Here is a 20908-nt window from a genome sequence, read left to right on the forward strand (position 1 = left end):
TCCAACTTAGTTTTCTATAGCATTTGCATCAGCAACATCAAGAAACGAACATCTCATGAAGACTGATTCATTTCAGGATGATTTTTGGCATTCTGTTCTCATTAGCTTATATCCCCAGGCCAGTTGCAATTTTAGCCAGTGAGTTTTCTGTATGGTTTCATGTTAGTGCAAAATAATAACCTCCACTCATCATTAACTGGGGAACGAGCAGTGGACCACGTGTCTAACGCTCAGCTTAACTGTGTTTCTTAGATGAGCAGACTGGTACAAACTCCATGTTCCATTTTGGTTAATTATCTTTGAAAGCTCTAAGTCTGGTAACCATTGAAATACTGTTTCCATGATTGCTCCTGTCCCAGAGGAACACCAGGTTGCTGAGCCGGTAGGGTAACTGCTGATACTGGTACAGAACAGCTGTGTGCACTGTTTTAACATTAAGGTATATTGAAAAAATGTAAATGTAAAGGTATCAAGATACAATGTTTATTTTTTCTCATGAAATTTGTATATAATACAATGTATATACAATGTATATATATACAATGTATATGTAATACATATATAATGTATATATATTATATTATATATATTATATATATGTATTACATATATATTATATATATTATATATATTACATATATATTATATATATTATATATTAATATAATATATATTATATTATATATATACATTATATATATAACAATGTATATATATACTTGTGTATATATATACAATGTATATACAAGTGTGTATATATATATAAATAAATGTCTATGTATATGTGTGTATATATATGTTAAAACATGTATGCTAATATATATTTCCATATATTTACATATTTGTACATATGCATATTTATTTGGCTCTATATATATTAGAATATACACATTTGGAAATATATATATATATATACATATATATATAAACAATATTTTCTTTTATAGAGGGACTAAATGAAAAGAGTATATGTAGAATATATATCTATATTTATATTATATTATAAATATCTATTTGTTTATATATATATTACTATATATTCTGTCAATAAAGCAACTTCTTTCTTTTAAAGCAATTAAAGTACCCAAGAGATGGATGATCTTCCATATCCACGAAAGGATTATTTGTAGAAGAAAAATATGGCTATAGCTGTAGAATTTTCCCTTTATAGACAAGCATATTTGTCTTATCTAGATATTATATCTGGAGCATTAATTCATTTGATACAGAAAAGCCATGAGATAGTATCATTTAGTCTCCCTCTTTATAAAGGACCAACATAAAGAGGAAGGTTTAAGAGTTGCAAGCAGAGAATTACAAACTAGAATTTGTACAAACACTACTGACACCTCTGTGTGATGATGTAGACACAGATGGTGAAAAACCAGAAACAATTACAGAATTAGTTATGATCAAACTTAAATGGAGGTTGCCAATTCAAACAAGAATTTAAAATTTTAAAATAATAATTTAGTTGAATTAATTAAAAGTAATAAAAGTCCACCAGAAAGTTAAGAAGAATCATCAAAACAAAATAAAAGTTCAAAACCTTGGAATGAGGCTGCACATGAAAGGTTCTTACTTAAAAAATTATCCTAAGAATTGAAATGAAAAAAAGAAGGTGAAGAAAACAGAAAGGCAAATAAAAAAATTATTGAAACATCAAAAGCAATTAGCAAAAAAAGATACATGTAGATTTCCATGAAAGTTATTCTGATGAATTTCCAAATAGAAAGATAAGACAAAAAGATTGGACAAAGAAAAAGAAAAAGGAAAAGAAAGCATTAAAAAAGCAGGTGCTTCACTGTTTCCACAGGGACAGTGGAAACAACAGAGCTTCTGGATAGCACAGACAGTGCAGGCTCCACTGCTGCAATAGCTGTCACCACACAAGCAGCCTCTCCTGAAACCTCAGCTCCAGCCTCCACAGCTTCAGGGCACTCCACCACAGCAGGCCCTGCTGCAAACTCAGCTCCTGCTGCCTCCACAACTGAAAGAGCTGGCCCCACAGAAGGCCCAGATGTCACCTCAGCTCCTGCTAGTTCCACATCTGGGAGAACTGCCACTACCACCAACACAGTCAATTCAACTAGATTATCTGCTCCTGCTGCCTCCACATCTGCAGGGGAAGGCACTTCAGCTGCCCCTAATGGAACTCCAGCTCCTGTTTCCACAGCTGGAAAAGGAAGTAGCCCAACAGGATCCAGTGCAACAAGCACAGGTCCTGCTGTCTCCTCAGCTAGGGCTACTGGCAGCACAGAAGCACCTGCTGCTGGAAGCTCCTCTGCTGCTTCACCTGCTGCACCCACTGCTGGAACAAATGTCCCAAGTGCTGCCTCTAGTGCAACCTCAGCTCCTGTCTTCTCCACATCTGGACAAAGTAGCACCCCACCAGCAGGAACTGTAGGCACCTCACACACTGAATCCTCAAATGTTGCAATAGCTGGCACCACCACAGCAGGCTATCCTGAAACCTCAGCTCAGGCCTCCACAGCTGCAGGACACTCCACCACAGCAGGCCCTGCTGCAAGCTCAGCTTCTGCTTCCTCACAAACAGAAACTGCTGGCTTCAGAAGAGTCCCAGCTGTCACCTCAGCTCCTGCTAGTTCCACATCTGGGAGAGCTGCCACTACCACCACCACCACCACCACAACCACCACAGAAGCTTCTGCTGGATCCTCTGCTCCTGCTAGTTCCACAACTGGGAGAGCTGCCACTACCACCACCACCATCAGGACCACCAACACCATAGAAGCTTCTGCTGGATCCTCTGCTCCTGCTGCCTCCACATCTGCAGGGGAAGGCACCCCAGCTGCCCCTAATGGAAGTCCAGCTCCTGCTTCCACAGCTGGAGAAGGAGGTAGCCCAACAGGTTCCAGTGCAACAAGCACAGGTCCTGCTGTCTCCTCAGCTAGGGCTACTGGCAGCACAGAAGCACCTGCTGCTGGAAGCTCCTCTGCTGCTTCACCTGCTGCACCCACTGCTGGAACAAATGTCCCAAGTGCTGCCTCTAGTGCAACCTCAGCTCCTGTCTTCTCCACATCTGGACAAAGTGGCACCCCACCAGCAGGAACTGTAGGCACCTCACACACCGAATCCTCCACTGCTGCAATAGCTGGCACCACCACAGCAGGCTATCCTGAAACCTCAGCTCCATCCTCCACAGCTGCAGGACACTCCACCACAGCAGGCCCTGCTGCAATCTCAGTTCCTGCTGCCTCCACAACTGAAAGAGTTGGCCCCAGAGCAGTCACAGATGTCTCCTCAGCTCCTGCTAGTTCCACATCTGGGAGAACTGCCACTACCACCAACACGGTCCCTTTGGCTAGATCATCTGTTCCTGCTGCCTCCCCATCTGCAGGGGAAGGCACTTCAGGTGCCCCTAATGGAAGTCCATCTCCTGCTTCCACAGCTGGAAAAGGAAGTAGCCCAACAGGTTCCAGTGCAACAAGCACAGGTCCTGCTGTCTCCTCAGCTAGGGCTACTGGGAGCACAGCAGCACCTGCTGCTGGAAGCTCCTCTGCTGCTTCACCTGCTGCACCCACTGCTGGAACAAATGTCCCAAGTGCTGCCTCTAGTGCAACCTCAGCTCCTGTCTCCTCCACATCTGGACAAAGTAGAACCCAAGCAGCAGGACAATCCAGCACCTCAGCCACTGCAGCCTCCACTGCAGGCAGAGCAGGCACCACCACAGCAGCCTCTCCTAAAACCTCAGCTCAGGCCTCCACAGCTGCAGGACACTCCACCACAGCAGGCCCTGCTGCAAGCTCAGCCCCTGCTTCCTCACAAACAGAAACTGCTGGCTTCAGAAAAGTCCCAGCTGTCACCTCAGCTCCTGCTAGTTCCACATCTGGGAGAGCTGCCACTACCACCACCACCACAAACACCACAGAAGCTTCTGCTGGATCCTCTGCTCCTGCTGCCTCCACATCTGCAGGGGAAGGCACTTCAGCTGCCCCTAATGGAACTCCAGCTCCTGCTTCCACAGTTCGAGAAGGAGGTAGCCCAACAGGTTCCAGTGCAACAAGCACAGGTCCTGCTGTCTCCTCAGTTGGGGCAACTGGCAGAACAGCAGCAACTGCTGCTGGAAGCTCCTCTGCTGCTATTCCCGCTGCACCCACAGCTGACTCAAGTGTCCTGATGGTTGTGTCTAGATCAACTTCAGCTCCTGTCTCCTCCACATCTGGACAAAGTGGCACCCCACCAGCAGGAACTGTAGGCACCTCACACACCGAATCTTCCACTGCTGCAATAGCTGGCACCACCACAGCAGCCTCTCAAGAATCCTCAGCTCCATCCTCCACAGCTGCAGGGCACTCCACCACAGCAGGCCCTGGTGCAAACTCAGCTTCTGCTTCCTCACAAACAGAAAGTGCTGCCTTAAGAAGAGTCCCAGCTGTAACCTCAGCTCCTGCTAGTTCCACATCTGGGAGAGCTGCCACCACCACCACCACCACAAACACCACGGAAGCTTCTGCTGGATCCTCTGCTCCTGCTAGTTCCACAACTGGGAGAGCTGCCCCTACCACCGCCACCATCAGGACCACCAACACCATAGAAGCTTCTGCTGGATCCTCTGCTCCTGCTGCCTCCACATCTGCAGGGGAAGGCAGCCCAGCTGCCCCTAATAGAAGTCCAGCTCCTGCTTCCACAGCTGGAGAAGGAGGTAGCCCAACAGGTTCCAGTGCAACAAGCACAGGTCCTGCTGTCTCCTCAGCTAGGGCTACTGGCAGCACAGAAGCACCTGCTGCTGGAAGCTCCTCTGCTGCTTCACCTGCTGCACCCACTGCTGGAACAAATGTCCCAAGTGCTGCCTCTAGTGCAACCTCAGCTCCTGTCTCCTCCACATCTGGACAAAGTGGCACCCAAGCAGCAGGACAATCCAGCACCTCAGCCACTGCAGCCTCCACTGCAGGCAGAGCAGGCAACACCACAGCAGCCTCTCCTGAAACCTCAGCTCAGGCCTCCACAGCTGCAGGACACTCCACCACAGCAGGCCCTGCTACAAGCTCAGCCCCTGCTTCCTCACAAACAGAAAGTGCTGTCTTCAGAAGAGTCCCAGCTGTCACCTCAGCTCCTGCTAGTTCCACATCTGGGAGAGCTGCCACTACCACCACCACCACAAACACCACAGAAGCTTCTGCTGGATCCTCTGCTCCTGCTGCCTCCACATCTGCAGGGGAAGGCACTTCAGCTGCCCCTAATGGAACTCCAGCTCCTGCTTCCACAGTTCGAGAAGGAGGTAGCCCAACAGGTTCCAGTGCAACAAGCACAGGTCCTGCTGTCTCCTCATTTGGGGCAACTGGCAGAACAGCAGCAACTGCTGCTGGAAGCTCCTCTGCTGCTATTCCCGCTGCACCCACAGCTGACTCAAGTGTCCTGATGGTTGTGTCTAGATCAACTTCAGCTCCTGTCTCCTCCACATCTGGACAAAGTGGCACCCCACCAGCAGGAACTGTAGGCACCTCACACACCGAATCCTCCACTGTTGCAATAGCTGGCACCACCACAGCAGCCTCTCAAGAATCCTCAGCTCCATCCTCCACAGCTGCAGGGCACTCCACCACAGCAGGCCCTGGTGCAAACTCAGCTTCTGCTTCCTCACAAACAGAAAGTGCTGCCTTAAGAAGAGTCCCAGTTGTCACTTCAGCTCCTGCTAGTTCCACATCTGGGAGAGCTGCCACCACCACCACCACCACAACCACCACAGAAACTTCTGCTGGATCCTCTGCTCCTGCTAGTTCCACAACTGGGAGAGCTGCCACTACCACCACCACCATCAGGACCACCAACACCATAGAAGCTTCTGCTGGATCCTCTGCTCCTGCTGCCTCCACATCTGCAGGTGAAGGCACCCCAGCTGCCCCTAATGGAAGTCCAGCTCCTGCTTCCACAGCTGGAGAAATAGGTAGCCCAACAGGTTCCAGTGCAACAAGCACAGGTCCTGCTGTCTCCTCAGCTAGGGCTACTGGCAGCACAGAAGCACCTGCTGCTGGAAGCTCCTCTGCTGCTTCACCTGCTGCACCCACTGCTGGAACAAATGTCCCAAGTGCTGCCTCTAGTGCAACCTCAGCTCCTGTCTCCTCCACATCTGGACAAAGTGGCACCCAAGCAGCAGGACAATCCAGCACCTCAGCCACTGCAGCCTCCACTGCAGGCAGAGCAGGCACCACCACAGCAGCCTCACCTGAAACCTCAGCTCAGGCCTCCACAGCTGCAGGACTCTCCACCACAGCAGGCCCTGCTACAAGCTCAGCCCCTGCTTCCTCACAAACAGAAAGTGCTGTCTTCAGAAAAGTCCCAGCTGTCACCTCAGCTCCTGCTAGTTCCACATCTCGGAGAGCTGCCACTACCAACACCACCACAAACACCACAGAAGCTTCTGCTGGATCCTCTGCTCCTGCTGCCTCCACATCTGCAGGGGAAGGCACTTCAGCTGCCCCTAATGGAACTCCAGCTCCTGCTTCCACAGTTCGAGAAGGAGGTAGCCCAACAGGTTCCAGTGCAACAAGCACAGGTCCTGCTGTCTCCTCAGTTGGGGCAACTGGCAGAACAGCAGCAACTGCTGCTGGAAGCTCCTCTGCTGCTATTCCCGCTGCACCCACAGCTGACTCAAGTGTCCTGATGGTTGTGTCTAGATCAACTTCAGCTCCTGTCTCCTCCACATCTGGACAAAGTGGCACCCCACCAGCAGGAACTGTAGGCACCTCACACACCGAATCCTCCACTGTTGCAATAGCTGGCACCACCACAGCAGCCTCTCAAGAATCCTCAGCTCCATCCTCCACAGCTGCAGGGCACTCCACCACAGCAGGCCCTGGTGCAAGCTCAGCTTCTGCTTCCTCACAAACAGAAAGTGCTGCCTTAAGAAGAGTCCCAGCTGTAACCTCAGCTCCTGCTAGTTCCACATCTGGGAGAGCTGCCACCACCACCACCACCACCACCACCACCACCACCACAGAAGCTTCTGCTGGATCCTCTGCTCCTGCTAGTTCCACAACTGGGAGAGCTGCCCCTACCACCGCCACCATCAGGACCACCAACACCATAGAAGCTTCTGCTGGATCCTCTGCTCCTGCTGCCTCCACATCTGCAGGGGAAGGCACCCCAGCTGCCCCTAATGGAAGTCCAGCTCCTGCTTCCACAACTGGAGAAGGAGGTAGCCCAACAGGTTCCAGTGCAACAAGCACAGGTCCTGCTGTCTCCTCAGCTAGGGCTACTGGCAGCACAGAAGCACCTGCTGCTGGAAGCTCCTCTGCTGCTTCACCTGCTGCACCCACTGCTGGAACAAATGTCCCAAGTGCTGCCTCTAGTGCAACCTCAGCTCCTGTCTCCTCCACATCTGGACAAAGTGGCACCCAAGCAGCAGGACAATCCAGCACCTCAGCCACTGCAGCCTCCACTGCAGGCAGAGCAGGAACCACCACAGCAGCCTCTCCTGAAACCTCAGCTCAGGCCTCCACAGCTGCAGGACACTCCACCACAGCAGGCCCTGCTGCAAGCTCAGCCCCTGCTTCCTCACAAACAGAAAGTGCTGTCTTCAGAAGAGTCCCAGCTGTCACCTCAGCTCCTGCTAGTTCCACATCTGGGAGAGCTGCCACTACCACCACCACCACAAACACCACAGAAGCTTCTGCTGGATCCTCTGCTCCTGCTGCCTCCACATCTGCAGGGGAAGGCACTTCAGCTGCCCCTAATGGAACTCCAGCTCCTGCTTCCACAGTTCGAGAAGGAGGTAGCCCAACAGGTTCCAGTGCAACAAGCACAGGTCCTGCTGTCTCCTCAGTTGGGGCAACTGGCAGAACAGCAGCAACTGCTGCTGGAAGCTCTTCTGCTGCTATTCCCGCTGCACCCACAGCTGACTCAAGTGTCCTGATGGTTGTGTCTAGATCAACTTCAGCTCCTGTCTCCTCCACATCTGGACAAAGTGGCACCCCACCAGCAGGAACTGTAGGCACCTCACACACCGAATCCTCCACTGTTGCAATAGCTGGCACCACCACAGCAGCCTCTCAAGAATCCTCAGCTCCATCCTCCACAGCTTCAGGGCACTCCACCACAGCAGGCCCTGCTGCAAGCTCAGCTTCTGCTTCCTCACAAACAGAAAGTGCTGTCTTCAGAAGAGTCCCAGTTGTAACCTCAGCTCCTGCTAGTTCCACATCTGGGAGAGCTGCCACCACCACCAACACCACCACCACCACCACCACCACAGAAGCTTCTGCTGGATCCTCTGCTCCTGCTAGTTCCACAACTGGGAGAGCTGCCCCTACCACCGCCACCATCAGGACCACCAACACCATAGAAGCTTCTGCTGGATCCTCTGCTCCTGCTGCCTCCACATCTGCAGGGGAAGGCAGCCCAGCTGCCCCTAATGGAAGTCCAGCTCCTGCTTCCACAGCTGGACAAGGAAGTAGCCCAACAGGTTCCAGTGCAACAAGCACAGGTCCTGCTGTCTCCTCAGCTAGGGCTACTGGCAGCACAGAAGCACCTGCTGCTGGAAGCTCCTCTGCTGCTTCACCTGCTGCACCCACTGCTGGAACAAATGTCCCAAGTGCTGCCTCTAGTGCAGCTCCTGTCTCCTCCACATCTGGACAAAGTGGCACCCAAGCAGCAGGACAATCCAGCACCTCAGCCACTGCAGCCTCCACTGCAGGCAGAGCAGGCACCACCATAGCAGCCTCTCCTGAAACCTCAGCTCAGGCCTCCACAGCTGCAGGACTCTCCACCACAGCAGGCCCTGCTACAAGCTCAGCCCCTGCTTCCTCACAAACAGAAAGTGCTGTCTTCAGAAGAGTCCCAGCTGTCACCTCAGCTCCTGCTAGTTCCACATCTGGGAGAGCTGCCACTACCACCACCACCACAAACACTACAGAAGCTTCTGCTGGATCCTCTGCTCCTGCTGCCTCCACATCTGCAGGGGAAGGCACTTCAGCTGCCCCTAATGGAACTCCAGCTCCTGCTTCCACAGTTCGAGAAGGAGGTAGCCCAACAGGTTCCAGTGCAACAAGCACAGGTCCTGCTGTCTCCTCATTTGGGGCAACTGGCAGAACAGCAGCAACTGCTGCTGGAAGCTCCTCTGCTGCTATTCCCGCTGCACCCACAGCTGACTCAAGTGTCCTGATGGTTGTGTCTAGATCAACTTCAGCTCCTGTCTCCTCCACATCTGGACAAAGTGGCACCCAAGCAGCAGGACAATCCAGCACCTCACACACTGCAGACTCCACTGCAGGCAGAGCAGGCACCACCACAGCAGCCTCTCCTGAAACCACAGCTCAGGCCTCCACAGCTGCAGGACACTCCACCACAGCAGGCCCTGCTGCAAGCTCAGCCCCTGCTTCCTCACAAACAGAAAGTGCTGTCTTCAGAAGAGTTCCAGCTGTCACCTCAGCTCCTGCTAGTTCCACATCTCGGAGAGCTGCCACTACCAACACCACCACAAACACCACAGAAGCTTCTGCTGGATCCTCTGCTCCTGCTGCCTCCACATCTGCAGGGGAAGGCACTTCAGCTGCCCCTAATGGAACTCCAGCTCCTGCTTCCACAGTTCGAGAAGGAGGTAGCCCAACAGGTTCCAGTGCAACAAGCACAGGTCCTGCTGTCTCCTCAGTTGGGGCAACTGGCAGAACAGCAGCAACTGCTGCTGGAAGCTCCTCTGCTGCTATTCCCGCTGCACCCACAGCTGACTCAAGTGTCCTGATGGTTGTGTCTAGATCAACTTCAGCTCCTGTCTCCTCCACATCTGGACAAAGTGGCACCCCACCAGCAGGAACTGTAGGCACCTCACACACCGAATCCTCCACTGTTGCAATAGCTGGCACCACCACAGCAGCCTCTCAAGAATCCTCAGCTCCATCCTCCACAGCTGCAGGGCACTCCACCACAGCAGGCCCTGCTGCAAACTCAGCTTCTGCTTCCTCACAAACAGAAAGTGCTGTCTTCAGAAGAGTCCCAGCTGTCACCTCAGCTCCTGCTAGTTCCACATCTGGGAGAGCTGCCACCACCACCACCACCACCACCACCACAGAAGCTTCTGCTGGATCCTCTGCTCCTGCTAGTTCCACAACTGGGAGAGCTGCCCCTACCACCGCCACCATCAGGACCACCAACACCATAGAAGCTTCTGCTGGATCCTCTGCTCCTGCTGCCTCCACATCTGCAGGTGAAGGCACCCCAGCTGCCCCTAATGGAAGTCCAGCTCCTGCTTCCACAGCTGGAGAAGGAGGTAGCCCAACAGGTTCCAGTGCAACAAGCACAGGTCCTGCTGTCTCCTCAGCTAGGGCTACTGGCAGCACAGAAGCACCTGCTGCTGGAAGCTCCTCTGCTGCTTCACCTGCTGCACCCACTGCTGGAACAAATGTCCCAAGTGCTGCCTCTAGTGCAACCTCAGCTCCTGTCTCCTCCACATCTGGACAAAGTGGCACCCAAGCAGCAGGACAATCCAGCACCTCAGCCACTGCAGCCTCCACTGCAGGCAGAGCAGGCACCACCACAGCAGCCTCTCCTGAAACCTCAGCTCAGGCCTCCACAGCTGCAGGACTCTCCACCACAGCAGGCCCTGCTGCAAGCTCAGCCCCTGCTTCCTCACAAACAGAAAGTGCTGTCTTCAGAAGAGTCCCAGCTGTCACCTCAGCTCCTGCTAGTTCCACATCTGGGAGAGCTGCCACTACCACCACCACCACAACCACCACAGAAGCTTCTGCTGGATCCTCTGCTCCTGCTGCCTCCACATCTGCAGGGGAAGGCACTTCAGCTGCCCCTAATGGAACTCCAGCTCCTGCTTCCACAGTTCGAGAAGGAGGTAGCCCAACAGGTTCCAGTGCAACAAGCACAGGTCCTGCTGTCTCCTCAGTTGGGGCAACTGGCAGAACAGCAGCAACTGCTGCTGGAAGCTCCTCTGCTGCTATTCCCGCTGCACCCACAGCTGACTCAAGTGTCCTGATGGTTGTGTCTAGATCAACTTCAGCTCCTGTCTCCTCCACATCTGGACAAAGTGGCACCCCACCAGCAGGAACTGTAGGCACCTCACACAGCGAATCCTCCACTGTTGCAATAGCTGACACCACCACAGCAGCCTCTCAAGAATCCTCAGCTCCATCCTCCACAGCTGCAGGGCACTCCACCACAGCAGGCCCTGGTGCAAACTCAGCTTCTGCTTCCTCACAAACAGAAAGTGCTGCCTTAAGAAGAGTCCCAGTTGTCACCTCAGCTCCTGCTAGTTCCACATCTGGGAGAGCTGCCACCACCACCACCACCACCACCACCACAACCACCACAGAAGCTTCTGCTGGATCCTCTGCTCCTGCTAGTTCCACAACTGGGAGAGCTGCCACTACCACCACCACCATCAGGACCACCAACACCATAGAAGCTTCTGCTGGATCCTCTGCTCCTGCTGCCTCCACATCTGCAGGTGAAGGCACCCCAGCTGCCCCTAATGGAAGTCCAGCTCCTGCTTCCACAGCTGGAGAAATAGGTAGCCCAACAGGTTCCAGTGCAACAAGCACAGGTCCTGCTGTCTCCTCAGCTAGGGCTACTGGCAGCACAGAAGCACCTGCTGCTGGAAGCTCCTCTGCTGCTTCACCTGCTGCACCCACTGCTGGAACAAATGTCCCAAGTGCTGCCTCTAGTGCAACCTCAGCTCCTGTCTCCTCCACATCTGGACAAAGTGGCACCCAAGCAGCAGGACAATCCAGCACCTCAGCCACTGCAGCCTCCACTGCAGGCAGAGCAGGCACCACCACAGCAGCCTCCCCTGAAACCTCAGCTCAGGCCTCCACAGCTGCAGGACACTCCACCACAGCAGGCCCTGCTGCAAGCTCAGCCCCTGCTTCCTCACAAACAGAAAGTGCTGTCTTCAGAAGAGTCCCAGCTGTCACCTCAGCTCCTGCTAGTTCCACATCTGGGAGAGCTGCCACTACCACCACCACTACAAACACCACAGAAGCTTCTGCTGGATCCTCTGCTCCTGCTGCCTCCACATCTGCAGGGGAAGGCACTTCAGCTGCCCCTAATGGAACTCCAGCTCCTGCTTCCACAGTTCGAGAAGGAGGTAGCCCAACAGGTTCCAGTGCAACAAGCACAGGTCCTGCTGTCTCCTCAGTTGGGGCAACTGGCAGAACAGCAGCAACTGCTGCTGGAAGCTCCTCTGCTGCTATTCCCGCTGCACCCACAGCTGACTCAAGTGTCCTGATGGTTGTGTCTAGATCAACTTCAGCTCCTGTCTCCTCCACATCTGGACAAAGTGGCACCCCACCAGCAGGAACTGTAGGCACCTCACACACCGAATCCTCCACTGTTGCAATAGCTGACACCACCACAGCAGCCTCTCAAGAATCCTCAGCTCCATCCTCCACAGCTGCAGGGCACTCCACCATAGCAGGCCCTGGTGCAAACTCAGCTTCTGCCTCCTCACAAACAGAAAGTGCTGCCTTAAGAAGAGTCCCAGTTGTCACCTCAGCTCCTGCTAGTTCCACATCTGGGAGAGCTGCCACCACCACCACCACCACCACCACCACCACAACCACCACAGAAGCTTCTGCTGGATCCTCTGCTCCTGCTAGTTCCACAACTGGGAGAGCTGCCACTACCACCGCCACCATCAGGACCACCAACACCATAGAAGCTTCTGCTGGATCCTCTGCTCCTGCTGCCTACACATCTGCAGGTGAAGGCACCCCAGCTGCCCCTAATGGAAGTCCAGCTCCTGCTTCCACAGCTGGAGAAGGAGGTAGCCCAACAGGTTCCAGTGCAACAAGCACAGGTCCTGCTGTCTCCTCAGCTAGGGCTACTGGCAGCACAGAAGCACCTGCTGCTGGAAGCTCCTCTGCTGCTTCACCTGCTGCACCCACTGCTGGAACAAATGTCCCAAGTGCTGCCTCTAGTGCAACCTCAGCTCCTGTCTCCTCCACATCTGGACAAAGTGGCACCCAAGCAGCAGGACAATCCAGCACCTCAGCCACTGCAGCCTCCACTGCAGGCAGAGCAGGCACCACCACAGCAGCCTCTCCTGAAACCTCAGCTCAGGCCTCCACAGCTGCAGGACTCTCCACCACAGCAGGCCCTGCTGCAAGCTCAGCCCCTGCTTCCTCACAAACAGAAAGTGCTGTCTTCAGAAGAGTCCCAGCTGTCACCTCAGCTCCTGCTAGTTCCACATCTGGGAGAGCTGCCACTACCACCACCACCACAAACACCACAGAAGCTTCTGCTGGATCCTCTGCTCCTGCTGCCTCCACATCTGCAGGGGAAGGCACTTCAGCTGCCCCTAATGGAACTCCAGCTCCTGCTTCCACAGTTCGAGAAGGAGGTAGCCCAACAGGTTCCAGTGCAACAAGCACAGGTCCTGCTGTCTCCCCAGTTGGGGCAACTGGCAGAACAGCAGCAACTGCTGCTGGAAGCTCCTCTGCTGCTATTCCCGCTGCACCCACAGCTGACTCAAGTGTCCTGATGGTTGTGTCTAGATCAACTTCAGCTCCTGTCTCCTCCACATCTGGACAAAGTGGCACCCCACCAGCAGGAACTGTAGGCACCTCACACACCGAATCCTCCACTGTTGCAATAGCTGACACCACCACAGCAGCCTCTCAAGAATCCTCAGCTCCATCCTCCACAGCTGCAGGGCACTCCACCATAGCAGGCCCTGCTGCAAGCTCAGCTTCTGCTTCCTCACAAACAGAAAGTGCTGCCTTAAGAAGAGTCCCAGTTGTCACCTCAGCTCCTGCTAGTTCCACATCTGGGAGAGCTGCCACCACCACCACCACCACCACCACCACAACCACCACAGAAGCTTCTGCTGGATCCTCTGCTCCTGCTAGTTCCACAACTGGGAGAGCTGCCACTACCACCACCACCATCAGGACCACCAACACCATAGAAGCTTCTGCTGGATCCTCTGCTCCTGCTGCCTCCACATCTGCAGGTGAAGGCACCCCAGCTGCCCCTAATGGAAGTCCAGCTCCTGCTTCCACAGCTGGAGAAATAGGTAGCCCAACAGGTTCCAGTGCAACAAGTACAGGTCCTGCTGTCTCCTCAGCTAGGGCTACTGGCAGCACAGAAGCACCTGCTGCTGGAAGCTCCTCTGCTGCTTCACCTGCTGCACCCACTGCTGGAACAAATGTCCCAAGTGCTGCCTCTAGTGCAACCTCAGCTCCTGTCTCCTCCACATCTGGACAAAGTGGCACCCAAGCAGCAGGACAATCCAGCACCTCAGCCACTGCAGCCTCCACTGCAGGCAGAGCAGGAACCACCACAGCAGCCTCTCCTGAAACCTCCGCTCAGGCCTCCACAGCTGCAGGACACTCCACCACAGCAGGCCCTGCTGCAAGCTCAGCCCCTGCTTCCTCACAAACAGAAAGTGCTGTCTTCAGAAGAGTCCCAGCTGTCACCTCAGCTCCTGCTAGTTCCACATCTGGGAGAGCTGCCACTACCACCACCACCACAAACACCACAGAAGCTTCTGCTGGATCCTCTGCTCCTGCTGCCTCCACATCTGCAGGGGAAGGCACTTCAGCTGCCCCTAATGGAACTCCAGCTCCTGCTTCCACAGTTCGAGAAGGAGGTAGCCCAACAGGTTCCAGTGCAACAAGCACAGGTCCTGCTGTCTCCTCAGTTGGGGCAACTGGCAGAACAGCAGCAACTGCTGCTGGAAGCTCCTCTGCTGCTATTCCCGCTGCACCCACAGCTGACTCAAGTGTCCTGATGGTTGTGTCTAGATCAACTTCAGCTCCTGTCTCCTCCACATCTGGACAAAGTGGCACCCCACCAGCAGGAACTGTAGGCACCTCACACACCGAATCCTCCACTGTTGCAATAGCTGACACCACCACAGCAGCCTCTCAAGAATCCTCAGCTCCATCCTCCACAGCTGCAGGGCACTCCACCATAGCAGGCCCTGGTGCAAACTCAGCTTCTGCTTCCTCACAAACAGAAAGTGCTGCCTTAAGAAGAGTCCCAGTTGTCACCTCAGCTCCTGCTAGTTCCACATCTGGGAGAGCTGCCACCACCACCACCACCACCACCACCACAACCACCACAGAAGCTTCTGCTGGATCCTCTGCTCCTGCTAGTTCCACAACTGGGAGAGCTGCCACTACCACCACCACCATCAGGACCACCAACACCATAGAAGCTTCTGCTGGATCCTCTGCTCCTGCTGCCTCCACATCTGCAGGGGAAGGCACCCCAGCTGCCCCTAATGGAAGTCCAGCTCCTGCATCCACAGCTGGAGAAATAGGTAGCCCAACAGGTTCCAGTGCAACAAGCACAGGTCCTGCTGTCTCCTCAGCTAGGGCTACTGGCAGCACAGAAGCACCTGCTGCTGGAAGCTCCTCTGCTGCTTCACCTGCTGCACCCACTGCTGGAACAAATGTCCCAAGTGCTGCCTCTAGTGCAACCTCAGCTCCTGTCTCCTCCACATCTGGGCAAAGTGGCACCCAAGCAGCAGGACAATCCAGCACCTCAGCCACTGCAGCCTCCACTGCAGGCAGAGCAGGAACCACCACAGCAGCCTCTCCTGAAACCTCCGCTCAGGCCTCCACAGCTGCAGGACACTCCACCACAGCAGGCCCTGCTGCAAGCTCAGCCCCTGCTTCCTCACAAACAGAAAGTGCTGTCTTCAGAAGAGTCCCAGCTGTCACCTCAGCTCCTGCTAGTTCCACATCTGGGAGAGCTGCCACTACCACCACCACCACAAACACCACAGAAGCTTCTGCTGGATCCTCTGCTCCTGCTGCCTCCACATCTGCAGGGGAAGGCACTTCAGCTGCCCCTAATGGAACTCCAGCTCCTGCTTCCACAGTTCGAGAAGGAGGTAGCCCAACAGGTTCCAGTGCAACAAGCACAGGTCCTGCTGTCTCCTCAGTTGGGGCAACTGGCAGAACAGCAGCAACTGCTGCTGGAAGCTCCTCTGCTGCTATTCCCGCTGCACCCACAGCTGACTCAAGTGTCCTGATGGTTGTGTCTAGATCAACTTCAGCTCCTGTCTCCTCCACATCTGGACAAAGTGGCACCCCACCAGCAGGAACTGTAGGCACCTCACACAGCGAATCCTTCACTGCTGCAATAGCTGGCACCACCACAGCAGCCTCTCATGAATCCTCAGCTCCATCCTCCACAGCTGCAGGGCACTCCACCACAGCAGGCCCTGGTGCAAACTCAGCTTCTGCTTCCTCACAAACAGAAAGTGCTGCCTTAAGAAGAGTCCCAGTTGTCACCTCAGCTCCTGCTAGTTCCACATCTGGGAGAGCTGCCACCACCACCACCACCACCACCACCACAACCACCACAGAAGCTTCTGCTGGATCCTCTGCTCCTGCTAGTTCCACAACTGGGAGAGCTGCCACTACCACCACCACCATCAGGACCACCAACACCATAGAAGCTTCTGCTGGATCCTCTGCTCCTGCTGCCTCCACATCTGCAGGTGAAGGCACCCCAGCTGCCCCTAATGGAAGTCCAGCTCCTGCATCCACAGCTGGAGAAATAGGTAGCCCAACAGGTTCCAGTGCAACAAGCACAGGTCCTGCTGTCTCCTCAGCTAGGGCTACTGGCAGCACAGAAGCACCTGCTGCTGGAAGCTCCTCTGCTGCTTCACCTGCTGCACCCACTGCTGGAACAAATGTCCCAAGTGCTGCCTCTAGTGCAACCTCAGCTCCTGTCTCCTCCACATCTGGGCAAAGTGGCACCCAAGTAGCAGGACAATCCAGCACCTCAGCCACTGCAGCCTCCACTGCAGGCAGAGCAGGAACCACCACAGCAGCCTCTCCTGAAACCTCAGCTCAGGCCTCCACAGCTGCAGGACACTCCACCACAGCAGGCCCTGCTGCAAGCTCAGCCCCTGCTTCCTCACAAACAGAAAGTGCTGTCTTCAGAAGAGTCCCAGCTGTCACCTCAGCTCCTGCTAGTTCCACATCTGGGAGAGCTGCCACTACCACCACCACCACAAACACCACAGAAGCTTCTGCTGGATCCTCTGCTCCTGCTGCCTCCACATCTGCAGGGGAAGGCACTTCAGCTGCCCCTAATGGAACTCCAGCTCCTGCTTCCACAGTTCGAGAAGGAGGTAGCCCAACAGGTTCCAGTGCAACAAGCACAGGTCCTGCTGTCTCCTCAGTTGGGGCAACTGGCAGAACAGCAGCAACTGCTGCTGGAAGCTCCTCTGCTGCTATTCCCGCTGCACCCACAGCTGACTCAAGTGTCCTGATGGTTGTGTCTAGATCAACTTCAGCTCCTGTCTCCTCCACATCTGGACAAAGTGGCACCCCACCAGCAGGAACTGTAGGCACCTCACACAGCGAATCCTTCACTGCTGCAATAGCTGGCACCACCACAGCAGCCTCTCATGAATCCTCAGCTCCATCCTCCACAGCTGCAGGGCACTCCACCACAGCAGGCCCTGGTGCAAACTCAGCTTCTGCTTCCTCACAAACAGAAAGTGCTGCCTTAAGAAGAGTCCCAGTTGTCACCTCAGCTCCTGCTAGTTCCACATCTGGGAGAGCTGCCACCACCACCACCACCACCACCACCACAACCACCACAGAAGCTTCTGCTGGATCCTCTGCTCCTGCTAGTTACACAACTGGGAGAGCTGCCACTACCACCACCACCATCAGGACCACCAACACCATAGAAGCTTCTGCTGGATCCTCTGCTCCTGCTGCCTCCACATCTGCAGGTGAAGGCACCCCAGCTGCCCCTAATGGAAGTCCAGCTCCTGCATCCACAGCTGGAGAAATAGGTAGCCCAACAGGTTCCAGTGCAACAAGCACAGGTCCTGCTGTCTCCTCAGCTAGGGCTACTGGCAGCACAGAAGCACCTGCTGCTGGAAGCTCCTCTGCTGCTTCACCTGCTGCACCCACTGCTGGAACAAATGTCCCAAGTGCTGCCTCTAGTGCAACCTCAGCTCCTGTCTCCTCCACATCTGGACAAAGTGGCACCCAAGTAGCAGGACAGTCCAGCACCTCAGCCACTGCAGCCTCCACTGCAGGCAGAGCAGGCACCACCACAGCAGCCTCTCCTGAAACCTCAGCTCAGGCCTCCACAGCTGCAGGACTCTCCACCACAGCAGGCCCTGCTGCAAGCTCAGCCCCTGCTTCCTCACAAACAGAAAGTGCTGTCTTCAGAAGAGTCCCAGCTGTCACCTCAGCTCCTGCTAGTTCCACATCTGGGAGAGCTGCCACTACCACCACCACCACAAACACCACAGAAGCTTCTGCTGGATCCTCTGCTCCTGCTGCCTCCACTTCTGCAGGGGAAGGCACTTCAGCTGCCCCTAATGGAACTCCAGCTCCTGCTTCCACAGTTCGAGAAGGAGGTAGCCCAACAGGTTCCAGTGCAACAAGCACAGGTCCTGCTGTCTCCTCAGTTGGGGCAACTGGCAGAACAGCAGCAACTGCTGCTGGAAGCTCCTCTGCTGCTATTCCCGCTGCACCCACAGCTGACTCAAGTGTCCTGATGGTTGTGTCTAGATCAAATTCAGCTCCTGTCTCCTCCACATCTGGAGAAAGTGGCACCCCACCAGCAGGAACTGTAGGCACCTCACACACAGAATCTTCCACTGTTGCAATAGCTGGCACCACCACAGCAGCCTCTCAAGAATCCTCAGCTCCATCCTCCACAGCTGCAGGGCACTCCACCACAGCAGGCCCTGGTGCAAACTCAGCTTCTGCTTCCTCACAAACAGAAAGTGCTGTCTTCAGAAGAGTCCCAGCTGTCACCTCAGCTCCTGCTAGTTCCACATCTGGGAGAGCTGCCACCACCACCACCACCACAACCACCACAGAAGCTTCTGCTGGATCCTCTGCTCCTGTTCCCTCTACATCTGCAGGGGAAGTCACCCCAGCTGCCCCTAATGGAAGTCCTGCTCCTGCTTCCACAGCTGGAGAAACAGCCAGCCTAATGGGCTCCAGTCCAGCAAGCACAGGTCCTCCTGTCTCCTCAGCTAGGGCTACTGGCAGCACTGCAGCACCTGCTGCTCGAAGCTCCTTTGCTGCTTCTCCTGCTGCACCCACTGCTGGAACAAATGTCCCAAGTGCTGCCTCTAGTGCAACCTCAGCTCCTGTCTTCTCCACATCTGGACAAAGTGGCACCCAAGCAGCAGGAACTGTAGGCACCTCACACACGGAATCCTCCAATGTTGCAATAGCTAGCACCACCACAGCAGCCTCTCATGAATCCTCAGCTCCATCCTCCATAGCTGCAGGGCACTCCACCACAGCAGGCCCTGCTGCAAGCTCAGCTCCTTCTGCCTTCCTGACTGAAGCAGCTAGTCCCACACCTGGATCAGCTCTCACCCAAGCTCTTTCTAGTTTCACACCTGTCACCAAAGTCCTGAGTGCAGTTTCTTCTTTCAAATCCTCCGCCTTCACCTCCTCTGGAAGTCTTCTTACCACAGCATCTTCTATCCCAGTTCTTTCGAGTCCCTCTGTCATTAAAACAGGTACGTCAATATATGTGAATGTTTTTTAATTTCTTGAAATAAACTGTTTTTCGACTATCTCTCTTTGTAATAATTTTCATGTATTTTCATTTTTGACTTGAGTTGCTTTTCATCTTAATTTTTTTGTAATTTTCTTGTGATTCTTGATGTACTTATATACTTTTTCTCCCTTTTAATTCAGATCTAAATCTAATTTTTACCCTAGTTTATTGATTTTTTAAAAATATCTTTTTATGTCTCCTTTTGATGTTTTTTGGGACATAATCACAGAAGCATAGATTTAAAGTATTATTGACACAATCTCCTTAAAACTCAGGCAAGAATGTCCAAAGCTCTGCTTCGCATCATGTTGTGCATGTCGCCTTCTATTTCTCCACATGTACAAGTTCACACTGTTTAGTGTTCTAGATAAGCATTGCCTGTTGTCTAGGCTTAGTCTGTTTTAGTATTTGGAAGAATCAGGATTCTTAGATGTAGACAAGATAGGAATTTTTTTCTTTGAAATCTTCTCACAAGCCTGTTTTAGTGACAGTTCCACTCTTGTCATGTGTTTAGTGGGGGGTCAATGGAAGCTCACACAGGTGCAGACGACTATTTCCATACTTTAGATAGAGACCTGCACTGGACCAGGCTGTGTCTTTTACTTACCGAGGCCTTTCCCTAAGGACCACTCAGTTCCTTCTCCAATAATATTGCCATCCTTTTAGCTTCCACTCTATCAGTTCTTGCATTTTCACCTTGGTAGTCAGCCTCCCAAACAGAAATCACTACGAGTACTTAAGCCATATTTAAACTGTATATATGGTTCCTTTCTATTCCAGTTTCTAATATGCATAAATATATTATGACTCCTAAGAATTATAAGCTCTACCATATTTTTAATGCCCTTGTTCCAATGAGATGGGAAAGTGGTGAGGGGATGCAAGCTGGCAAAGACAGACTAGAATAGTTAATCCCACACCTCATGTGTAAGAGCTGCATTTTGTAGTCTCTTTGAAATATTTCACATTCAATAAAACCCAAAGAGAGCACTCTTACCCTGTCCATTGATGATGACTAAATCTGAACTATATTCAGGATCTTCATGAAGAAGAGAGATTGTCTGTGCTTTAAGCATAGATATTATTTTTATTATCAGCAGAGGTTTAAGCTCGCTCGGGGCATCATTCAATGAGTAGTTTTAAAAACTTCAGTGCATCCTTTCTTTTGTATCCCTGTTGGTCTTGCCTTTGCAGTCATTGTCCACCCAGTCTCTCCAGCCTGCCTAGCTCACCATCTAGTAAGATGAAATTGCTTAAGATATGGCTCCTGGAACATCCAGAGCATCATTTGGGGATTTGTGAGAAATTCAAATGAGCTCATGTACTTGGAGCAGGGTCTTGTTGAGCAGAGTCCCCTAGGAAGTTTATTAATAAGGTCTTTATGCAGTTGATCTCCACCAAATAGAGAGCCAGCTGCTCTGCCACTCCTTGCCTA

General features: G+C 53.1%; 1 protein-coding gene across 1 annotated transcript in view; it reads left to right on the top strand.

The window, feature by feature from the left end:
- Positions 1 to 20908, top strand: part of Muc19 (mucin 19, oligomeric) — a 75932-nt gene that overhangs the window by 33213 nt on the left and 21811 nt on the right. Inside the window, exon 33 of the mRNA XM_076912313.1 lies at positions 1817 to 19432. Coding sequence (XP_076768428.1) covers positions 1817 to 19432 — 17616 coding nt within the window. The remainder of the gene's footprint in view (positions 1 to 1816; positions 19433 to 20908) is intronic.

The sequence above is a fragment of the Arvicanthis niloticus genome, chromosome 13 (assembly GCF_011762505.2).
Source record: "Arvicanthis niloticus isolate mArvNil1 chromosome 13, mArvNil1.pat.X, whole genome shotgun sequence".
Classification (NCBI taxonomy): domain Eukaryota; kingdom Metazoa; phylum Chordata; class Mammalia; order Rodentia; family Muridae; genus Arvicanthis; species Arvicanthis niloticus.